Source organism: Ostrea edulis, chromosome 10, assembly GCF_947568905.1.
Source record: "Ostrea edulis chromosome 10, xbOstEdul1.1, whole genome shotgun sequence".
NCBI lineage: Eukaryota > Metazoa > Mollusca > Bivalvia > Ostreida > Ostreidae > Ostrea > Ostrea edulis.
The window spans coordinates 39616609-39640352 of NC_079173.1; the positions used below are offsets into that span (position 1 = coordinate 39616609).

The following is a 23744-nucleotide window of genomic DNA, read 5'->3' on the forward strand; positions in this document are numbered from 1 at the left end:
CACTTGCGGTGACGTTGCTCGTACTCACAGATTCAGACCTTAAATGTCCACAACATTCTTTACTTTTGTGTAATACACAATTACCAGCATGGTATAAGGCAACTTCTAATGCTAAATTGCGAATTACAAGACTCGTCTGGACCAAGTCACCGAAGACTTAATGCAGCGTAATATCCAGTCTGTGTCTGATACCATTGTATTCTCCAATGATTTAGTCTGTATTCTTCTAGACTCTGAAAAAAATACAATACCACACTCCGGCTTCAACTCTCATACACGTCCAGGCTGGGCTTGGAAACAAGGACTTATAGTTCCCCTGTACAAAGGAGGAGATACACAAGGACATCTGCCAACAGCTACAGACCAGTTGCATCACTGGCATGCTTCCTTATGATTTTTTAAAGTGTTTTGAATGATACAATTAAGAAATATATTCTTCATGTTCATGCTTTTCCAAACAAACAAGAGGGTTTTCAAAAAAAAGGTTGTTTAACTGTATCATTTAACCTACAAGAAACAATATGCTATCATTTAGAACATGGTAGTACTGTTTATGTACGCTTTTTTAAAAATTAGATACATGTAGTTCTAAAGCCTTTGATACTGTTTGGAGGCACGGTCTTTAATACAAATTGTACAAATTAGGTTAACAAGTAAACTCTGGCCTATTATCAAAGATTGTCATAGAAAAACATTCTAGTGCTAGTGTTGTTAACCACAGTCAAGATGGTTTTCTGTTCCACAAGGTGTTAGACAAGGTAGTGTATTGTCTACGCTTATATATTTCGTATTTGTTAATGAATTAATTGATACGTTAGAGCAATCTTTGGTGTGCACTAGGCTACTAAATGTTGCAAGCAATTGTCCCTCATTGGCAGATGATATCTCCTGTATAGGTTTATCGCCTAATCCTCTACAAAGTATGTTAAATATTGTAGACGAATACTCGAGAAAATGGCGGTTTAAATTCAACGCGTGCAAATCTTGTACTCTTTGTTTCCGACCAAAGGGCAATAAAGTTAATCAGGACCACATTTGGACTTTAGGAGACCATCCAGTTCCCTGTGTGGACTCTTGTAATAATTTACGTATTTTTGTCAGCAAAAGCTGTTCTTTATCAGACCAGATAAATACTGCCTGCAGATAAGGAAGAAATTCCTTTTATGCTCTTACAGATATTGGACCCCCTACCTTAACCCATTAACTTTAGTTCATCTTTATAGATCCGTCGTCTTACCTTCCGTATTGTACGGCTGTGAACTCTGGAATAATCTGTCTTACCTTCCGTATTGACCGGCTGTGAACTCTGGAATAATCTGTCTTACCTTCCGTATTGTACGGCTGTGAACTCTGGAATAATCTGTCTTACCTTCTGTATTGTACGGCTGTGAACTCTGGAATAATCTGTCTTACCTTCCGTATTGTACGGCTGTGAACTCTGGAATAATCTGTCTTACCTTCCGTATTGTACGGCTGTGGACTCTGAAATAATCTGTCTTACCTTCCGTATTGACCGGCTGTGAACTCTGGAATAATCTGTCTTACCTTCCGTATTGACCGGCTGTGAACTCTGGAATAATCTGTCTTACCTTCCGTATTGTACGGCTGTGGACTCTGAAATAATTTGTCAGCAACAGATTCTCAACGCCTTCATGTCTTTCAATATTCCATATGCAAATCCGCACAGAATCTTCCATGTCAAATGAGATCCGATTTCTGCGAAAGCCTTTTCAACGTCCTTCCTATCAATGTGGAAGTAGACGTAAGAGAACCCCTGTCCTTTGGACGACTGTGTCGTGTGAACTCTGATGTCTTGCTAAAGATTTTTTTGGTCCGGTTATTCTCCTTTTTGGTAAACCTTGCAAACTACCAGCGAGGATTTGTTCCAGATATCCTCAACTGCTGTGTGTATATAATCTTGAATTCCTATACGAGTGGGTAGCCACCGGCTTCTTCCCTTCCAAATCATCTTAGAGCAACATTGTGAGGTCCATATCCAATATAAAACACAAAGATCTTAGACGTTGTCGTATGGTGAATGACACAGATTTCTCAAGATTTCTCGCAATCTTCAGTGAGATCGATCCATCTTCCTTCTGGAGAATTCCTAAGAACTGTTAACAGATCCACTTGTGCAAGTTCATAAGTAAATTTCTCCCTGATCGTCCGGAAGACTTCATGGATATCTGTCGCCTCTGTGGCGCAACATTTAGTGACCATTTTACTTATGTTGCCTGTTGTGCGATCACTTTTAACATTCGTAGCAACTGGTGCAATGACATACTAGTATTGCATTGTAACTAAAAGCAAATGTGTACCGTATGGAGTAATGGATGTTTGTTTTAGAACTATAATTGAAAGTATTTGGTTGGTGTTTTTTTTTAATAATTAATAAAATAAAGACCAAACATTTAGATATTTTGAAAAGATGATAAAGTTTCCAAAATGTGAAGCCCGGCTTTTGAGCGAGGGGAACTTTATCGTGCCACATCTGCTGTGACACGGGACCTCGGTTTATGCGGTTCCCTTTGCTACTGTTCTTTTTCAAAGTTTTGGGGATGCGAACACAAACCCCTGTTGTACCTCAACTACAATAATTTGACCTCTATTGAAAATGAGTGAAGTTAGATTAAGGATAGATGTTTATACTTTGTAATATTTCTACAAAAAAAATTAAGGTTTAGTTTTGTTACATCTACTTATAAATCAAATAAAACCATCTGTACTTTTCCACTATTTTAACTTGAACATATCTATTTTACTTGATATTATTTAAATGAACCAACTTGAGATTATATAACTGAAGCTATCTTTTACTGAACAAAATTTATCTTTAATTACTTATACTCATGTTCAATTACGTGAAGATGGGTCTAATTAATCAAAAATAAGTTCAAATATTACAAAACATGAAATATTTCCTAACTCAATATTTTCAAATATTTGACTATTAATCTATATAGGGGGGGGGGGGGGGGGGGGGGTTCTATTAAAGATGGATATATTTCAAGAAAAATTTGACAGATTTGTAAATGAATTGAATCAATCTATTTTCATTTATTTAATTTAACATATCTTTAATTCGTTTAGGGATGTGTTCAATGATTTAAAATAAAAATCGCTTAATAAATTTCAAAACTATTTCAATTATTTGGAAACATCATATATATGGATTATTCACAATACAACTAAACTAAACCACAGCAAACCCCTATGTAATTAAATAATAATACACTTACATCTACTGTTATTTGATTAAGCTTTCAAAACTCCACTATCTGATTTTTACCTCCACTTTCACTAAAATCATCTTACATGTATCTCTGTTACGGCGCGTTTGGTCGCCTTGGCACGTTCGGTATGGTCTGTTACGGCACGTTTGGTATGGTCTGTTACGGCACGTTTGGTATGGTCTGTTACGGCGCGTTTGGTATGGTCTGTTACGGCACGTTTGGTATGGTCTGTTACGGCGCGTTTGGTATGGTCTGTTACGGCACGTTTGGTTTGGTCTGTTACAGCACGTTTGGTCGCCTTGGTACGTTTTGTATGCTCGGGATAATAGTGTATTTTCGAAAATGAAACTTATCTTTTACTTCTAAACTCAATTACTTTCAGACATTTGTTTGATCAGTATAGCATCGCCTAAAGCGCTTTTAAAACATGTCCAGGAAACTTCCTAATTTGGAGGAAATTTGTAGAAAGTAATCAAAATACATTATTCATTTATTATTGTACATTTGTATCTATGCTCTTTCTCGAATTAAGACTTCACGTGTAAAACAATAAAAGCAAACTAAAACAAAGAACAATAAATAAATAGAAAAAGGCATAAAATAATGCTAAAACTGAGGTTGGTTTTTTGGGTTTTTTTTTTTTCATATACGAGAAAACCAAAAAAGTTTCTGAATGACAAAAGCATGTAAAACATAGATTTTATTGGTAATCCAGTAGCCGATCCAGCGCCCCGCCTCCTTCCCGACATTTTTAAAGAAACATGCCCGAAACACTGAAATACCGTATACGTACATTCCCCTGGGTCCACTTGGGATTTCAAGATACCCCTTAGGTCCCCGATCTCACAATGCGTCCCCTCTCCGTTAAGACGTGCATCTGGATTCACATCGCCTCGACAATTCAAAGAAAGACAACTCCTACATGCCGATGAGAAACCCCTTACACGTATTATATTAGGGGTGATTGAATAATGTACTATTGAATTATTGTTACTGATATGGACACCCAGGAAATTTGATCTATGGCATTCCAAAGATAAAAAGATAATCTTGCACAGAAAATACTAATTTATCTTTTTTATCCCAAGTGGTGATATGAAATGAACTGTTAAAACAAGAGGCCCATGGACCTTAAGAGTCATCTGAGTACCATAGCCTATACATAGCCCGGTGTCTCACATTTGCATTTAAGCCTCAATATGAGCCCTTTGTGCAAATATTTATGGTCTTTAAAAATATGCATGCAATGCTACAGAAAAAGGAAACATTGAAACAATCATTTTGACACCCCCCCCCCTTTCCCCAGAACCCCTGAATTTCACAATTTAATTAAGGGGAGGACACTGCATACATCATAATCATGCATTTAAATTATATACCATGCCTGTGAAAGTAGAGAACAGAAAATATCTTTTATGCATTTTTATCATACCCAGGAGCCACGGATGTCACAGGTAGGCAGCTTCATGGACATCACAGTCATGCATTTAGTTTTTTCAAATGTATATACGAGAATATAAAAGATTTTCTAAGATGTAGTACAATTTCACTATATGGCCATATTGGTCCCACCCTAGGGCCTGAACCCCTGACCCAGGAGTCCTGAATTTCAAACTTTTGATAGAGGGCTTCATGGACATCATAGCTATGCATTAAGTTTTTCTAAAATATATAGTGTATATATGAAAGTAGAGAAGAATATTTTTCTAAGATTTTATATATGCTCACTATATAACCCTATAATCGTGCATTTAGTTGTGGGTTTTTTCTTCTTCAAATATTTATGAAAGTAAAGAAGATTTCTAAGATTTAACATATATTCCCCATATAGTCATATCGGCCCTGGCGTAGGACTTGAACCCCTGAACCAGGGGTCATGAATTTCATAATTCAGGTACATATAGCTTCGTGGATGCATTTTGTTTTCGCCACAAATGTGTGGGAGCAGAGATACGGTCCATTTGACTAGCATATTTGGCCCGACTCCTGAGGTCCGAGGGATGGTAAGGCATATTCCTCTTGTCCTAGAGATGCTTCACACCAAAACTGTAAAAATGTTATAACAGGTCCAACGCTACACGACGACGGACGAAGAACAGTAAAAGGTCACCTAAGTGACGCAGGTGTCCTAAAAATATCTACCACAGTAAGCCATTCAATATTTTCAAAGCATTTGCTATAAAGCGGTTTTAAATAGCTAAATGATGCTGTAAACAGATGTGGTGTGTAACCTATGGGGTGGTACTGTAAACAGATGTGGTGTGTAATCTATGGAGTGGTACTGTAAACAGATGTGGCGTGTAACCTATGGAGTGGTACTGTAAACAGATGTGGTGTGTAATCTATGTGGTGGAACTGTAAACAGATGTGGTGTGTAACCTATGGGGTGGAACTGTAAACAGATGTGGCGTGTAACCTATGGGGTGGTACTGTAAACAGATGTGGTGTGTAATCTATGGGGTGGTACTGTAAACAGATGTGGTGTGTAAACTATGGAGTGGTGCTGTAAACAGATGTGGTGTGTAACCTATGGAGTGGTGCTGTAAACAGATGTGGTGTGTAATCTATGGGGTGGTACTGTAAACAGATGTGGTGTGTAACCTATGGGGTGGTACTGTAAACAGATGTGGTGTGTAACCTATGGTGTGGCTTGATGATAAACGTTAGTGTAAATCAAACTGAATTTGTGAGTACACGGTTTTACAAAAAGTTTTACAAGCCATGAATTCCAAGATATATACAATTAAAACCGCGACACAGTTCAAATAAACACATGTAATTTGAATTGAATGACTCTACAAAAGAATACTTTCATTCTCATTTCACTTACTATTGTCATTTTGAATGTACCTTGTCGTAAGAGGCGACTAAATGTGACGGACCTCCCGGTGAGACCACAAAAAAAAGCCACGAGGTCCCGTGTCGCAGCAGGTGTGGCACGATAAAGATCCCTCCCTACTCAAAGCCTGTAAGTGCCGAGCATAGGCCTAAATTTGTAGCCCTTCAATGCCAATGGTGACATCTCCAAATGAGTGAAAAATTCTCAAGAGAGACGTTAAACAATATACAATCTTTTACCCTTTATCTCAGATTTTACCTACCTCACTGATACAATGTACCCAGTTGAAAAACACAACAAAAATCAATTTAATAAAGTCTCTTGATTTATTTTCATCTTCTATTAAAGATTTTCACAGTAAAATGATCATTGTCATGGTTTTCTGGTGTTTTTTCCCTCCCACAATGACACAATGCTGTTTTAAACAGTGTGGTTAACGTTAATGTCCAGAGCCCAAATTGCCCGATATCACGACAAGATGGCTAAATCTTAAAGTACTCTACATTACAAAATTAAAGGCGCCTTTCAGTACTTAAATTAAATTGTAAAAAAAAAAAGGGGGGGGGGGGTAGTGGAACCAAATTAAATGCCCTTCACCCAGAGATCACTAATACTGCATATCCATTTGACCAATGATCAAACAGAATAATCAAACATGTACAATTAATGAATGAAAAAGTGCTAATAAAAGCTGTAAAAGTGCAGGAAATGAATCACAAATCATAAATTAAATCACATACGAATCATCTGCTTATATCATAAGCACCATGTTGATGAAATGAACAACACACAAAGACATTACGCCTAAAAGTTTGATAGTATCATGTTGTTTAAAAATCAATTAAAAGGTTTTTTAAAGTAGCTTATTTTCTAGTTTAATAAATATCCTACATACAGCCTGAGTATGTCATTGACATACAAGCACTTGTGTGGAAGATTTAGTATTCTTCTTAACATGGAAATTAAAAAATCCTGTTTTCTGGATTTCAAGTAAAAGTCGTAGCAAAAACTGTAAGCTTTTTGAAACCTTTTTTATAAAACAGATATTCAATGTTTAAAATATCTACAAAACAAAAAGTTACTCCAAAAATTGTAGACAAAATTTTCCATACTAGGGCATTGATTAACATGATTGACTACATTAAATCACGGTACTTATAGTATAAAACACTTATAACATTCATATGAAACTGAGTCTTAGAGTTGTCTATGAACACCAATGACTATGCCACTTGATCACTAAGCTGTTGATTGCTGAGCTATGTCCAACATCTGTAATTAAAAAAAAAAAAAAATCAGAAATCAATGATTAACATGAACAGTTTGCTGTTGAGGGCTCACTACACCCAGAAATAGTTTCTCAAATCAGTACGAAATGATTTGATTATCAAAGATATGGTGATATACAATAAGTATATATGCCAAAATGGCAAAAAATATACAAATCTGTATAAAAACATGATTTTCAAACAAATTATTTCAACACAATTGAATAAAAGACTGCGGGATTTTAACTCGAGATCTGCGGTTCACCAGCCCAATTATTTAACCACTCATCTACGATGATAGACAAAACACATCGATCGATACAAATAATGTCACAAAACATTTAAATTGCCATCTTGTGACGTGGTGTCTTACAGAACAGAGTATAAGCTTTAGTGTAGTGAGCTACCTTAAACCATTTCACTAGTGAAGGCTACACTGATAATACGGTACAATATTCCAATACCGATGACAATACACACACACACAGTGATTTCAATACCGATGACAACACACACACACACACAGTGATTTCAATACCGATGACAATACACACACACACACAGTGATTTCAATACCGATGACAACACACACACACACACACAGTGATTTCAATACCGATGACAATACACACACACACACAGTGATTTCAATACCGATGACAATACACACACACACACAGTGATTCCAATACCGATGACAATACACACACACACACAGTGCTTCCTCAATATCCTGCCCCCTTATAATGCCAATCCTGCCTATTGTCTGAAAATCCTTCAGGACAAATTTCTTCCCATGTTAACATCCTCATTACATATATAATCCCAACCCTGCATAATGCCATATGCCACTGCTTTTCACAAACGCCCCAGTGCTTCAAAAGAGGTGCAGTGAAGTGTGACGGATTGAACAAGGCATTCAGGTGGTCAGGTTAATTACAAATAATGGCTGAATAAAACTCAATATCACCTAAATGTTTATACAGAACGCAGACCAAAGAAATGATGTAATTTAATTTCTTTTGACTGCTAAGTGAATAATCAGTAATGGTGAAGGTGAATTTGTTAAGGGAGCACTGTACTTCAGCATTTATGATTAAGACGCTTGTCCCCCCGTCTATGTGCTGTATATTCAACATGTGATAAAACATGCAGTCTTGTGATTTTGAATCAACTTCTGATTATTTTTCTTTATTCCATGCATTTAACAACCTCATCTGACCATCACCAAGTCTTTGACCTTCAAACCCTTGAAAATCTAATTTTCATGACATCAAAATGGGTCTTGATGATTGAAATCTAATCGAAGAATTTGTCAGAATTACCCCAATTAAGAGTTTTCAGGAATTATGTCACCGGTGTTTTTCCTTAGGTTCACTAGGGCTTAAAGGCAACCTTCATAACTATCATCACATTGCTAATCATCTTAATAATCCTCCACTGTATCATCTACATACTAAACTACATAAAATGCCAAAGGGCCATAACTCTTCCAACATTAATAACAAACTATACCTTGTTCATTAAAATCCATAAGTTCCTTTCATTTGTTCTACTGTAGTTATATAAGCTTGTTCTGCGTCCTCTTTACTCATTCCTGAAATGCAAGGTCAATAAATGGTGCAGATCAAGGCAAGTGTACAAAGCATCCATAAATATGTGAATATATATAACCTTATATAAAGATATCTTAAATGATCGAAAAAAGACTTCTCATATAACATTGATAAAAATAGTCCCATTACAGAGTAGTCACTGCCCCATTACAGAGTAGTCACTATCTCATTACAGAGTAGTCACTATCTCATTACAGAGTAGTCACTACCCCATTACAGAGTAGTCACTATCTCATTACAGAGTAGTCACTATCTCATTATAGAGTAGTCACTATCCCATTACAGAGTAGTCACTATCCCATTACAGAGTAGTCACTATCCCATTACATAGTAGTCACTATCTCATTACAGAGTAGTCACTATCTCATTACAGAGTAGTCACTATCTCATTACAGAGTAGTCACTGCCCCATTACAGAGTAGTCACTACCCCATTACAGAGTAGTCACTGCCCCATTACAGAGTAGTCACTATCACATTACAGAGTAGTCACTATCTCATTACAGAGTAGTCACTGCCCCATTACAGAGTAGTCACTACCCCATTACAGAGTAGTCACTATCTCATTACAGAGTAGTCACTATCCCATTACAGAGTAGTCACTTTCTCATTACAGAGTAGTCTCTATCTCATTACAGAGTAGTCACTATCCCATTACAGAGTAGTCACTGCCACATTACAGAGTAGTCACTATCTCATTACAGAGTAGTCACTATCTCATTACAGAGTAGTCACTGCCCCATTACAGAGTAGTCACTACCCCATTACAGAGTAGTCACTGCCCCATTACAGAGTAGTCACTATCTCATTACAGAGTAGTCTCTATCTCATTACAGAGTAGTCACTATCCCATTACAGAGTAGTCACTGCCCAATTACAGAGTAGTCACTATCCCATTACAGAGTAGTCACTATCTCATTACAGAGTAGTCACTGCCCCTAGTGATTCCCACAGCAGCTTCTAAAGGGCAGGGAAATTTAGTACCTCAGACAGGGGCAGAAGGGAACCCTCGCTTGGTTCGAGGCTTAAAACACCACGTCCTCACAAGTCAAGTCAAGGTTTTGTGATTTGGAACTGTATTTTGATCATGAAAATGCTCAATGCACTCTTCAAAAAGTTTTACAATTATAAAACAAAGTAACAAATCACATAAATGAAATAATTCTTTTTAATCTGTTACCATGGAAACAAAGCCTGGTGGTTAGTAATTTTATGTGGTTTCTTAAATGTTTATGGTCCAAATATTATGTTTGAAGTTTTCTGATATAAACCTTGTAAAACTACTCAATATACATTTTTGTTGCCATGGCAACCAATTTAAATTTTATTAAAGACATAAAAAATGGGGTTTTTTTGTGTTTTAAAATAAAATTTTTCTACCAACTAGAATTAAAGATTATCTTATAGATAATAATTTTTCTTTTTTTAAATTCTACCATCTTTTTACCCTATAAGTTTTTATAACACTGGTATTCTCGTTTGTACAAAGATCCTGTAAATGTAAAACATCAACAACAACAAAAAAAGAAAGTAAGTTCATTTGGTCAAAAAAAAACAAACAAACAAAAAACAACAAAAACCAACAAAACAAGAGGCCCATGGGCCACATCGCTCACCTGAATCACCTTGGTCCATATCAGAAGATTTTCCATATCTATTTGCATGTAAAACCGTAGTCCCTATTATGGCCCCAAACCTATCCCTAGAGGCCATGGTTTTTGCAAACTTGAATCTACACTATGTCAGAAAGCTTTCATGTAAATATGAACTTTGGCCCAATGGTTCTTGAGAAGAAGATTTTTAAAGATTTTCCCTATATATTTGTATGTAAAACTTTGATCCCCTATTGTGGCCCCATCCTACCCGGGGGGGGGGGGGGGGGGGGGGGGGGGGGGGGCATGATTTCAACAAACCTGAATCTGCACTATATCAGAAAGATTTCATATAAATCTCAGCTTTTCTGGCTTAGTGGTTCTGGGAAGAAGATTTTTAAAGATTTTTCCTATATATTTGTATGTAAAACTTTGACCCCCTATTGTGGCCCCATCCGACCCCCGGGGGTCATGATCTTAGCAATTTATAATCTGCACTATATCAGGAAGCTTTCATATAAATCTCAGCTTTTCTGGCTCAGTGGTTCTTGAGAAGAAGATTTTAAAAGATTTTTCCTATAAATTTGTATGTAAAACTTTGATGCCCCCCTTGAGGCCCCATTCAATCCCCGGGTTCCATGATTTTAACGAACTTGAATCTGCACTATATCAAAAAAAAAAAAACAACCAAAAAAAAAAAAAAACGAAAAAAAAAACCAACTTTGACCCCCTATTGTGGCCCCATACGACCCCCGGGGGCCATGATTTTAACAATTTAGAATCTGCATTATATAAGGAAGCTTTCATATAGATCTCAGCTTTTCTGGCTCAGTGGTTCTTGAGAAGAAGATTTTTAAAGATTTTCCCTATATATTTGTATGTAAAACTTTGATGCCCTATTGTGGCCCCATCCGACCCCCGGGGGCCGTGATTTTAACAATTTAGAATCTGCATTATATAAGGAAGCTTTCATATAGATCTCAGCTTTTCTGGCTCAGTGGTTCTTGAGAAGAAGATTTTTAAAGATTTTCCCTATATATTTGTATGTAAAACTTTGATCCCCTATTGTGGCCCCATCCGACCCCCAGGGGCCATGATTTTAACAATTTAGAATCTGTATTATATAAGGAAGCTTTCATATAAATCTCAGCTTTTCTGGCTCAGTGGTTCTTGAGAAGAGATTTTTAAAGATTTTCTCTATATATTTGTATGTAAAACTTTGACCCCCTATTGTTGCCCCATCCGACCCCCGGGGGCCATGATTTTAACAATTTAGAATCTGCACTACCTAATAAAGCTTATCTATAAATTTCATCTTTTCTGGCCCAGTGGTTCTTGAGAAGATTTTTTAATGACCCTACTCTATTTTTTACCTTTTCTTGATTATCTCCCCTTGGAAGGTGGCCTGGCCCTTTATTTTAACAATTAGAATTCCCTTTACCTAAGGATGTTTTGTGCCAGCTTTGGTTGAAATTACATTACAGAGTAGTCACTATCTCATTACAGAGTAGTCACTATCTCATTACAGAGTAGTCACTATCCCATTACAGAGTAGTCACTATCTCATTACAGAGTAGTCACTATCTCATTACAGAGTAGTCACTATCCCATTACAGAGTAGTCACTATCCCATTACAGAGTAGTCACTATCCCATTACATAGTAGTCACTATCTCATTACAGAGTAGTACCTATCTCATTACAGAGTAGTCACTATCTCATTACAGAGTAGTCACTATCCCATTACAGAGTAGTCACTATCTCATTACAGAGTAGTCACTATCTCATTACAGAGTAGTTACTATCTCATTACAGAGTAGTCACTATCCCATTACAGAGTAGTCACTGCCACATTACAGAGTAGTCACTATCTCATTACAGAGTAGTCACTGCCCCATTACAGAGTAGTCACTATCCCATTACAGAGTAGTCACTATCTCATTACAGAGTAGTCACTATCTCATTACAGAGTAGTCACTGCCCCATTACAGAGTAGTCACTACCCCATTACAGAGTAGTCACTATCTCATTACAGAGTAGTCACTATCTCATTACAGAGTAGTTACTATCCCATTACAGAGTAGTCACTGCCATATTACAGAGTAGTCACTATCTCATTACAGAGTAGTCACTATCTCATTACAGAGTAGTCTCTATCTCATTACAGAGTAGTCACTATCCCATTACAGAGTAGTCACTATCTCATTACAGAGTAGTCACTATCTCATTACAGAGCAGTCACTGCCCCATTACAGTATTTCAGTGGCAGTGTTCTTGATTTATTTAGAATCTGTATTATATAAGGAAGCTTTCATATAAATCTCAGCTTTTCTGGCTCAGTGGTTCTTGAGAAGAAGATTTTTAAAGATTTTCTCTATATATTTGTATGTAAAACTTTGACCCCCCTATTGTTGCCCCATCCGACCCCCGGGGGCCATGATTTTAACAATTTAGAATCTGCACTACCTAATAAAGCTTATCTATAAATTTCATCTTTTCTGGCCCAGTGGTTCTTGAGAAGAAGATCTTTTAATGACCCTACTCTATTTTTACCTTTTCTTGATTATCTCCCCTTGGAAGGTGGCCTGGCCCTTTATTTTAACAATTTAGAATTCCCTTTACCTAAGGATGTTTTGTGCCAGCTTTGGTTGAAATTACATTACAGAGTAGTCACTACCTCATTACAGAGTAGTCACTATCTCATTACAGAGTAGTCACTATCCCATTACAGAGTAGTCACTATCTCATTACAGAGTAGTCACTATCTCATTACAGAGTAGTCACTATCCCATTACAGAGTAGTCACTATCCCATTACAGAGTAGTCACTATCCCATTACATAGTAGTCACTATCTCATTACAGAGTAGTACCTATCTCATTACAGAGTAGTCACTATCTCATTACAGAGTAGTCACTATCCCATTACAGAGTAGTCACTATCTCATTACAGAGTAGTCACTATCTCATTACAGAGTAGTCTCTATCTCATTACAGAGTAGTCACTATCCCATTACAGAGTAGTCACTGCCACATTACAGAGTAGTCACTATCTCATTACAGAGTAGTCACTGCCCCATTACAGAGTAGTCACTACCCCATTACAGAGTAGTCACCATCTCATTACAGAGTAGTCACTATCTCATTACAGAGTAGTCACTATCCCATTACAGAGTAGTCACTATCCCATTACAGAGTAGTCACTATCTCATTACAGAGTAGTCACTATCTCATTACAGAGTAGTCACTATCCCATTACAGAGTAGTCACTATCCCATTACATAGTAGTCACTATCTCATTACAGAGTAGTACCTATCTCATTACAGAGTAGTCACTATCTCATTACAGAGTAGTCACTATCCCATTACAGAGTAGTCACTATCTCATTACAGAGTAGTCACTATCTCATTACAGAGTAGTCTCTATCTCATTACAGAGTAGTCACTATCCCATTACAGAGTAGTCACTGCCACATTACAGAGTAGTCACTATCTCATTACAGAGTAGTCACTGCCCCATTACAGAGTAGTCACTACCCCATTACAGAGTAGTCACTATCTCATTACAGAGTAGTCACTATCTCATTACAGAGTAGTCACTATCCCATTACAGAGTAGTCACTGCCATATTACAGAGTAGTCACTATCTCATTACAGAGTAGTCACTGCCCCATTACAGAGTAGTTACTATCTCATTACAGAGTAGTCACTATCCCATTACAGAGTAGTCACTATCTCATTACAGAGTAGTCACTATCTCATTACAGAGTAGTCTCTATCTCATTACAGAGTAGTCACTATCCCATTACAGAGTAGTCACTGCCACATTACAGAGTAGTCACTATCTCATTACAGAGTAGTCACTGCCCCATTACAGAGTAGTCACTACCCCATTACAGAGTAGTCACTATCTCATTACAGAGTAGTCACTATCTCATTACAGAGTAGTCACTATCCCATTACAGAGTAGTCACTGCCATATTACAGAGTAGTCACTATCTCATTACAGAGTAGTCACTGCCCCATTACAGAGTAGTCACTATCTCATTACAGAGTAGTCACTATCCCATTACAGAGTAGTCACTATCTCATTACAGAGTAGTCACTATCTCATTACAGAGCAGTCACTGCCCCATTACAGTATTTCAGTGGCAGTGTTCTTGATTTATGATTGGCTTAACATGGGGTCAACAAAACAGTCATAAAATAAGAAAGTGACAGTTTGCACACCAGTCGTCCAACTTAAAAAATGAAAGGGACGTGCCCTTCTTTAAATATGCAACAATAGCTGTTGACACCATTAAAAAACTCTCACTGCATAGAATGAGTCTATAACATAGGTCAAAGTTTGTAATACTACCCCAAATGTTGGAGACATCTTGTTATACTTGGATATTACATAACAAATTAATCGTACAAATAGAAAGATAAAACTTGAAATGAAAATAGGCAGAAAACAGCAAGTTGAAAAAAAATGTACTGCGATGTAAATTACAAAGCTGTAACCCTACCCTTCCTGCCGTTCCATGCATCCCATTTTGCTTTGCCTTTTAAATCTAACATTCCAGGGCGGGCTGAAATAGTAATTCAGAATTATTATCATCTCATCTCTTCAACTGAACGTGAAATTGTTATCATTTTTTTCTTATTCTGTCTCTTTGAATATGGTCATTGTTTGTGAGCTTTATCCACAAGGGGTAAGCCAATTCTATGGACGCAGTATGATGTATTTTTGAAACACCATGCTTGTGAGTTGGCTTATTTTACTGCCCAGTGGCCTTTAATCCACCACACAAGATGTCGAATCACTTACAGATCACACATCGGACCAATCATCTAAGCTTGCCAAAGGTTCTGATCTGCGACCTGCATCTTCATGAGAATAAGGTCTTGTAACAAGGAATACACATGCCAAATATGAAAGCTGTACCACTTATGTTGCAAGATATGACCAAGGCTAAAGTATTTAAAAAATTCCCAAAACTTGGTTAATGGTCAATGTCAAAAGGTCAACAAATCTGGTATCAATGGAAAGGTCTTCTCACAAAAAATGCACATGCTTAATATAACAAAAGGCCCATAGGCCACATCACTCACCTGAGTCACCTTGGCCCATATCTGAAGACTTTCCAAATATATTTGCATGTAAAACATTAGTCTCTATTGTGCCCCAAACCTACCTCTGGTGGCCATGATTTTTACAAACTTGAATCTGTGCTATGTCAGAAAGCTTTCATGTAAATGTTAACATCTATGGCCCAATGGTTCTTGAGAAAAATATTTTAAAGATTTTCCCTATATATTTTTATGTAAAACTTTGATCCCCTATTGTGCCCCCCCCCCCCCCCCCCCCCCAACCGGAGGTCATGATTTGAACAAACTTGAATCTGCACTATGTCAGGAAGCTTTCATGTAAATCTCATCTCCTCTGGCCCAGTGGTTCTTAGAAAATATTTAAATGACCTTACCCTAATTTTGCATTTTTGTGATTATCTCCCCTTTGAAGACGGCATGACCTTTCATTTGAAAAAAAAACAACTTGAAAGCCCTTCACCCAAAGATGCTTTGTGCCAAATTTGGTTGAAATTGAAATAGCGGTTCTGGAGAAGAAGATTAAAATGTGAGAAGTTTACAATGCCAATGACGACAGACAACGGACAAATTTTGATCAGAAAAGCTCATTTGAGCCTTCAGTTCAAGTGAGCTAAAAAAAAAAAATACCCTTTACAATTAAAAAGATATGGTTTAATATATTCAAATTTTCTGAAAGAAGGTCAAAAGTCAATGCTAAGGTCTCCAGATCAAAGATTTCCATGTCAAAGTAAAAAGTCTTGCTACAAAAAATACACCTGACCAGATATGAAAGGTACATGTATTCCTCTAATGGGTTAAAGATATGACCAAGGTTAAAGTCTTTTGCTACAGACAGAAAGACAGGTGCATCAAAAACTATATGCCCGCAAATCTTCGATTCCCGGGCATAAAAAGGTAGAATGTAAATGTAAGAAATGAATTTCTTTTATGAACATACATAAGGGTATGAAATGTGACACTTTACACTAGCATACTGTAATGTACACTATCCTGAAGTACTAGCGTACTTAATGAAGAAAGCTGACACCAAGTGTTGCAGTTTATGTCCTCAACTATTTTCAAAAATGAAATTTTATTTCTTCAGTACATACCACAGAAAGATCATTCAGAAAATGATGGATTGGGAGACAGATAGACAGCTCGACATATTAAGCAGGGACAGACAGGGCCAGCACAAGATTCCATTCCCAGTCAATCACAAGCATTAAACAGGAAAAATTTAATTAAGTTGGCATTTTGAAATGAAAATTTAACATATATTTCATAACTTGATCCAAGTATATATGCCTACAATGGAACTTACAATGGCAAGCAACTGAACTTTAAACATGTTAAAATTCAAAGTTGGTCACTTGGAAATTCTTTTTATTTTTGACTTTAATCAATAACAGCAAAACTGTGTGAAGGCCACGATCTTAGTGCCAAATACAAACTCCAGGTCACCCTTAGAAAAAGCACAAATCTTAAAACACAGAAATCACTCTTCATCATGTTTTAAAACTGTGTTTATGACAGAAAAACCCAGATGTGAGCTCTGAGCATAGCCAAATTTCACACAATCATACAGATTTTCATTAGAAAGAGATTTAATATCATAAAAGTTTTGATTAATATCTGAATCCTGAAAACAGTACAAGTCATTCAAGAGAACTTTAAAATCATCTGTGAAAAGAATGCCTTCACCGCAATAAAATAAAATTGCCAGAAGTGTACAATATTAACACACACTATTCACCGAAATGCCACACCAGTCGTGGAATAACTCTCTTCTTCAGCAAAGCTGAAATACAGTGTTTGCTTGATAATTCTTTCATTTTCAGGAAAAGCAAAAACACATTCTAGATTCTGTATATTCCTAAAAATGTGTGAAGAATTCATCATCACATAATTTTGCGACAAGCAACACTCACAAAATAAAATTACTTGCTTTTATTTTCCTATTGCTACAACACACGTGTAAAAACTCGTGATAAACAAACTAATCGCAAATTCATGATTGCACACTTTGATGTCTGTGAATCATTCAATATTAAATACATTTTATTTTATGTATATATACTTCAATGCTATATAAATGTAGGATACAAAAAGGATCATGTCATAAGATTGATGAATATTGTTTAACATTCCTCTCAAGAATATTTCACTCATATGGAGACGTCACCATTGCCGGTGAAGGGCTGAAAAATTTCGGCCTATGCTCGGCGCATATGGCCATTGAGCAGGGAGGGTGTCGCACCTGCTGTGACACGAGACCTCAGTTTTTGAGGTCTCATCTGAAAGACCGCCCCATTTAGTCGCCTCTTACGACAAGCAAGGGATACTGGAGACCTATTCTAACCCAGATCCCAGAAGACAAAGGATTCTTAAGTACATGTACATATGTACTATACACATATAAATCATGAGCTTTGAACACAAAAATAATTCAGTAACTCTTGACAAGAACCGGATGGAATGGATATCTTCTGACCATGCAGGAAAACAAATCCTAAAGCATGATATTAGATTTGAACTTTCTTCCCACTCCCTCTCATCATCTTTGCTAGGCCATGGTTTTCCGGGAGAAGAGTGGGCCAAACACCCATGGCTAGTGAAGATGCCTCTCTTCTTCTCTCCATAGGGGGACCAAAACAACCAATTCATTTAATCTCTTTTAAAACCTCACGAGGTCAGACACACTACAGAAAGTAAACTTCTGGTAACAGCAATTTGACAATGACTTTGTTTTGCTCAGTTTCAGATATCATAGTGTAACTGGAAATACAACATCACATTATCTATCTTTACACAGATGGCTATTGCCCTCCTTTGACTCAGTCAGTAACCTTGGATGACCTACCCGTGTTGACGTCACCGACCGTGGCCTGTTTGAATAGACTGTACACCTCTAACAGGTCCTGGTCGGATGGGCTGTTCTTCAGCTTCTTCACATCTTCAGCAGCTGTCTGGAATTCCTAAAACACAAAAAGTTAACCAATCAAAACTTGTCTTACAAGTCACATAGGAACAATGACATTTTATATACATTAGCATGCACAGGGTTTATTTCCATGGGTCATCTGTATACAACAGGGCTGATTTCCTTCTCTTTCAAATCAAAACAATTAAACTTTCTATTTCGTAATTCATGTTTCAGTACCTCTCACAACTCTTTAAAATTTTAGTAAAATGCACCAATGTAAATGCAGTGTTTTCCATTCATTTCATTTGAACAGGCCCATTTAGAATTGTAACAGGCCAGGGGGGGGGGGGGGGGGGGGTATGGAAATTTTGGAAAATTAGACGCAAAATCCTGCATTCTGAGGCATTTCAGGGGGCAAAATGACCCTTGTTCATATGCCACTTTTTAACCTACATTTTTAAATATATACCAAAGGGTTGAACATTTTTACCTCAGACAAATTAGTCACAGTGGTGTTAAATACACACCTTTGCGATGTTTTGACTGGAAGAAATCATGTAATGTATTCGTTCGACGCTTCATTATTTTTCACTGCCATGTGTTTCTCACGCGCAAGGTGAGAGTTTAAAATATCGTCCAATCAAAATCGCCGTTTCAAAAAGCTCTCGATAAAAACATAAACAAGGAAGAAATATGAAAGATATTTATAGCCAACCAATTGCTACCGCATACATTCTTTGCAAAGATCGATCGTGTAAATCAACATCACTGAAATTGACAACATATTATTTTTTGATTTTTTATATTTGAACCGGCCAGAAAATCGTTTGAAACGGTCAATTTGGCCGGCGGCCGGTTCTTAGGGAAAACACTGTAAATGCGAACAATTCTGTTTGAAATTTGAAAAAAATTGGCTTGTATTGTACAATCTGTGAAAAAAGCTTATCCTCTAATATCCATGTAGTGGTGTTTACACATTGAGTATACTTCCACTCTCAAACGTTTTACTTCTTTTTAAGACAAATTAAAAGACACTATTCAGTAACTTAGAAGTAAGAAAGCTGTTTGACAGATCTGCTTCAGTCACCGTTTTTACTCAAGAGATGGATATCAGCCATGTCCCTGAGACAACAGTGTTAAATCTAAAGCAAACTAGCATAGCGCCATGCCATGCCCATTTTTCGTTTAAATTTTAAAAAAAATATTTGTTAACATAAACAATTGGTCTTAATCATTTCATAAGGTTGAATGAAAAGTTTAAAATCAAGGCAGCATGTATTAACTTTTAAAGAGGCTAAATGATTATTCTATTACTATCATAGTATGATACAATGAAAGTGCCCCGAAATTGTCTTGTGCGACGAAAAGTGCCCTTTTGAACTTATGATGTGTGTGCCCTCTCTAGATCGGATCCTAGGTTTAACACTAGACAACGTCCTGTTAAATACATGTGTGTAGAATGCAGGTGCATGCATGTATATATGTAGAATCTGAAATTACTAAAAGCTTAAAAATGTCAATTCATGCACATGAAAGATTGATTCTGGGTTGTTGTGTTTATTATCTCTCCTCTGCTATCCAATCTACTCAAAACATGAAGTTTAGATCCTACAGGGCTGGTTAGTAGCAGTGGTTTTTATCTTAATTAGATCAGCTGCTACTTAAGGAGGTCCTCTACATTGTCATAATGACTGACTTCCTTTTAAAACATGGATGAAAATATAAATATCAGCAATATTTGTCTATATTAGATTCATTTAAAAAATCATTGCCCAGCTGAGTAGCTCAGTAGGTTAGCACGTCGATTGCTGAACAGTAGATCGCGGGCTCGAATCAAGCAGGGGTTTTAATTTCTTTTTTCAAGATTGCTTTCACCTAAAACTGCATTTTATTCTAATGATTTGCATTCTTCTGACATGAGTTGGTCTCTGAATCAATAATATTTTATACAGGTACATTAATGAAGACGACTAGACATGACTAATACAAACAGATAAGCAAATCACCGGCGAGGTAGATTTTCTCTCCAGGCAATATCAAGTATCAAGTATCGACTCAACAATATTTCCTTGGAGCAAGTGTCATCTTGCGTTTAGCCAATCTTAAAGGTACATGTTATGAAGTAGTGTCAAGTTCTCTGCACCTCTGCACAGGAAATATCACTCATCACAAACTACCTAATAAACTCACTCATTTCAAAATCTAAAACCTCTGAAAGATAAACCTAATACAAAATATCTAATTTAATATACAGATATATGAATCAATAAAAACTTTCGAAAGAAAGCTCTGAATATTTTTTTTCTCCAATTATATTTGAAAAATTACTGTTGATCAATTTTCCTTTTTTCAGTAAGTTTTCCATTTAATATGTTTGAGGTAATTCCATCCTTCATATCTAGAATTATTGGTTCAACCTTATATTTGATTGTTGATTCTTCAAATAATATATTTTAGTAACAAATAAAAATGACAAAATAGGTATGTTGCAGTATTAATAGAAATTTTATTAGTCAGCACACAAACCGCGATAGATTTTTGCAGTTGCAATTTTCCTTAAACAGCATTATCAAAATCTCACAAAAACTGGTTATAATGATATAATAGTATTCATAAAATTTTTATGAAACTGTTTCTTTAGAAAATATACACATTTGTGAAAAATAAAGGAAATCTATCGCATAAAGGACTTGATAAATAGTTTAACGAAAACAGGTTTATTGCCCTTGGATTTAATATTTTGAAAACATATAATTGATTATTCATACATAGCTTAAGACTTTTGAAATATTTTATGTCAAAGTTTTTTTTACAATAACTATTGAAAAAGACTCGAACAAAATTTATGTTCCTGCTTTGCATAAATCTTATCAAATGATTGATTTTGTAGAATCGTGTGACGTCACAGGAGGGTGGAACTATCTTAAGATGATGTAAGAAACTTGTGATTCGCTGTGACAATGCTAATTACACTAGAAGTAAGGAGGTGATTGTAGGTAAAACTCAGAATCACACACTGAAGGAGAAAGCAAGTGAACTCCATGTATGCATTGTACATCTACATTTCTATAACCATTTCTTCTCTCACAAAAAAGAGATCTAAACTACCTGCAATTTTTTACCTTGGTTACTATTTTGTTTCTCACAGAAAAGACAAATAATTCACCTGTACAAGTCAACAAACTTACCTGTACAAGTCCACAAACTTACCTGGACAAAACGACTAACTTACTAGGACAAGACAACTAACTTACCTGGACAAGACGACTAACTTACCTGTACAAGATGAGTAACTTACCTGTACAAGACGTACAAGATGACTAACTTACCTGTACAAGATGACTAACTTACCTGTACAAGATGCAACTTTTGAGGGAATGTTACAAATAAAACAGTATTCAGAGTGCAAATGGCAAGGCCAAAATAGAGCAACTGATATAAATCTGAATAGCCAGGACATATTTTATAGATACTGATTTTGGAGGGTTAGCCTACAGAACACATCCTTGTCCGTGATAAACATGAAGAAATATTGCACATCACTGTAATTTTAATATGGCTAACACATGTACATTAAAGTAGGCTTACATTTATAAATGTTCTTATTTTACTTTAACATGCGCCTCTGAATGTCTGTGGTAACAGTCTGTGGCACGTGTTCTTAAAATATATAACACACTTTTCAAAATGTTTCAAAGTTATAATCATTGCATAAAAATGATTAAAAAAGAAACATGTTACGCTTTAATGAAATACTCGAAATAAAGCGGAGTATGTACAATGACAATGTACAAGCGGTCGCGCGGTTGGATCCGCCCACTTAGTTAGGTTTACAAGCTATACAGGACTCAGGAGGCCTAAATATATATTCTCTCGTTGTGGGTAGAATATTACAAGCCGCAGCGTTGTGCAAATTTGAAATTATATAAAACTGGCCAATTCTAGTACTTACTTTTGAGTTCATGTTGCTATATATCGGAGAATGTGTCAGAGTCCAAAGAGCAATACACGACGCCAAAATCCACACCTTGATGCTATGGACGACTGCCGGAAATTATGTAATAGCAGGAACCAACGACTCTGCACTGTAAATTCCGGAAAATATATTAACACGATGCTTATAATAATGATAATAATAAAAAAAAAATGATAATAATCATAAGGATCCTTTTGAACAACCGGGTTCTGTGATTAATTTTGGAGAGTCATAAATTTCGTGAAAGTACTGTGAATCACCTACACATAGTCTGAATATATATATATATATATATATATATATATATATTGTGTGTGTGGGGGGGGGGGGGGGGGGGGGGGCACAAAAGAAGGAAAAGAAATGAGGGGTATGGAAGGGGGAGGGGACCTATATTCATCGTCCCCATGATATAGACACACTCTTTGAAAGGCAAAATTAATCTTTATTTTCTGTGTCACACAACAACCACTCTAAGAGTGGGGTTTTCTTATATATCATTTATATATTTTTTTAAAGAAATCCTAACAGCAAACATGCGTATTTCCACTCGAAAAACATTGTCCTATAATTCACAGGGAAGTTTGCGAGAGAGAGAGAGAGAGAGAGAGAGAGAGAGAGAGAGAGAGAGAGAGAGAGAGAGAGAGCATAGTGGCGACCACTACCCACTTTTCATAAAATGTCTACGAGTATCGTCTGCCCTGACTCCTAGAGCCCCCTTCTAACTGGACTGACATGCATCATATTATGTAATCAGCTGGCTGATTTGGAGCGGCCCTGCCAGATCCCACACTCGCGCGAGCCATGTTGTAAGGTTTCCACATTTTATTCAAGAATATAAATGATAATATTGATCAGATGCCTGCTGTTACGAATGAATGTTTAATAACTGTGCTGCTTTCGTTGGTGTGACGAAAAGCATGATGATTGATTTTTATATTTTCTATATATACTATTAGTTGTATATAATGTTTATTATATGTATACACCCAGTCTTACTTGTTTTATATTTTCTATATACTATTAGTTGTATATAATGTTTATTATATGTATACATCCAGTCTTACTTGTTTTATATTTTCTATATACTATTAGTTGTATATAATGTTTATTATATGTATACACCCAGTCTTACTTGTTTTATATTTTCTATATACTATTAGTTGTATATAATGTTTATTATATGTATACATCCAGTCTTACTTGTTTTATATTTTCTATATACTAT

The 23744-nt window shown here is 36.3% G+C and overlaps 1 protein-coding gene and 1 long non-coding RNA gene across 2 annotated transcripts in view; one reads left to right on the plus strand and one right to left on the minus strand.

Annotated features, from left to right (window-relative positions):
- Positions 1-22497, plus strand: part of LOC125666069 (uncharacterized) — a 26517-nt gene extending 4020 nt beyond the window's left edge. The window contains exons 2-3 of the long non-coding RNA XR_007366493.2: positions 20496-20651; positions 21434-22497. This is a non-coding gene — a long non-coding RNA (uncharacterized LOC125666069). The remainder of the gene's footprint in view (positions 1-20495; positions 20652-21433) is intronic.
- On the minus strand, positions 6380-22619 carry LOC125666065 (acyl-CoA-binding protein-like). Its single transcript, XM_048899193.2, has 5 exons — positions 22496-22619; positions 18481-18595; positions 15056-15118; positions 8856-8937; positions 6380-7344 (listed from the first exon to the last, which is right to left on the minus strand). The coding sequence occupies exons 1-4, from the start codon at positions 22505-22507 to the stop codon at positions 8864-8866; spliced, it is 264 nt and encodes an 87-aa protein (XP_048755150.1). The 5' UTR covers positions 22508-22619; the 3' UTR covers positions 6380-7344; positions 8856-8863.
- Between the last annotated feature and the right edge of the window lie 1125 nt (positions 22620-23744).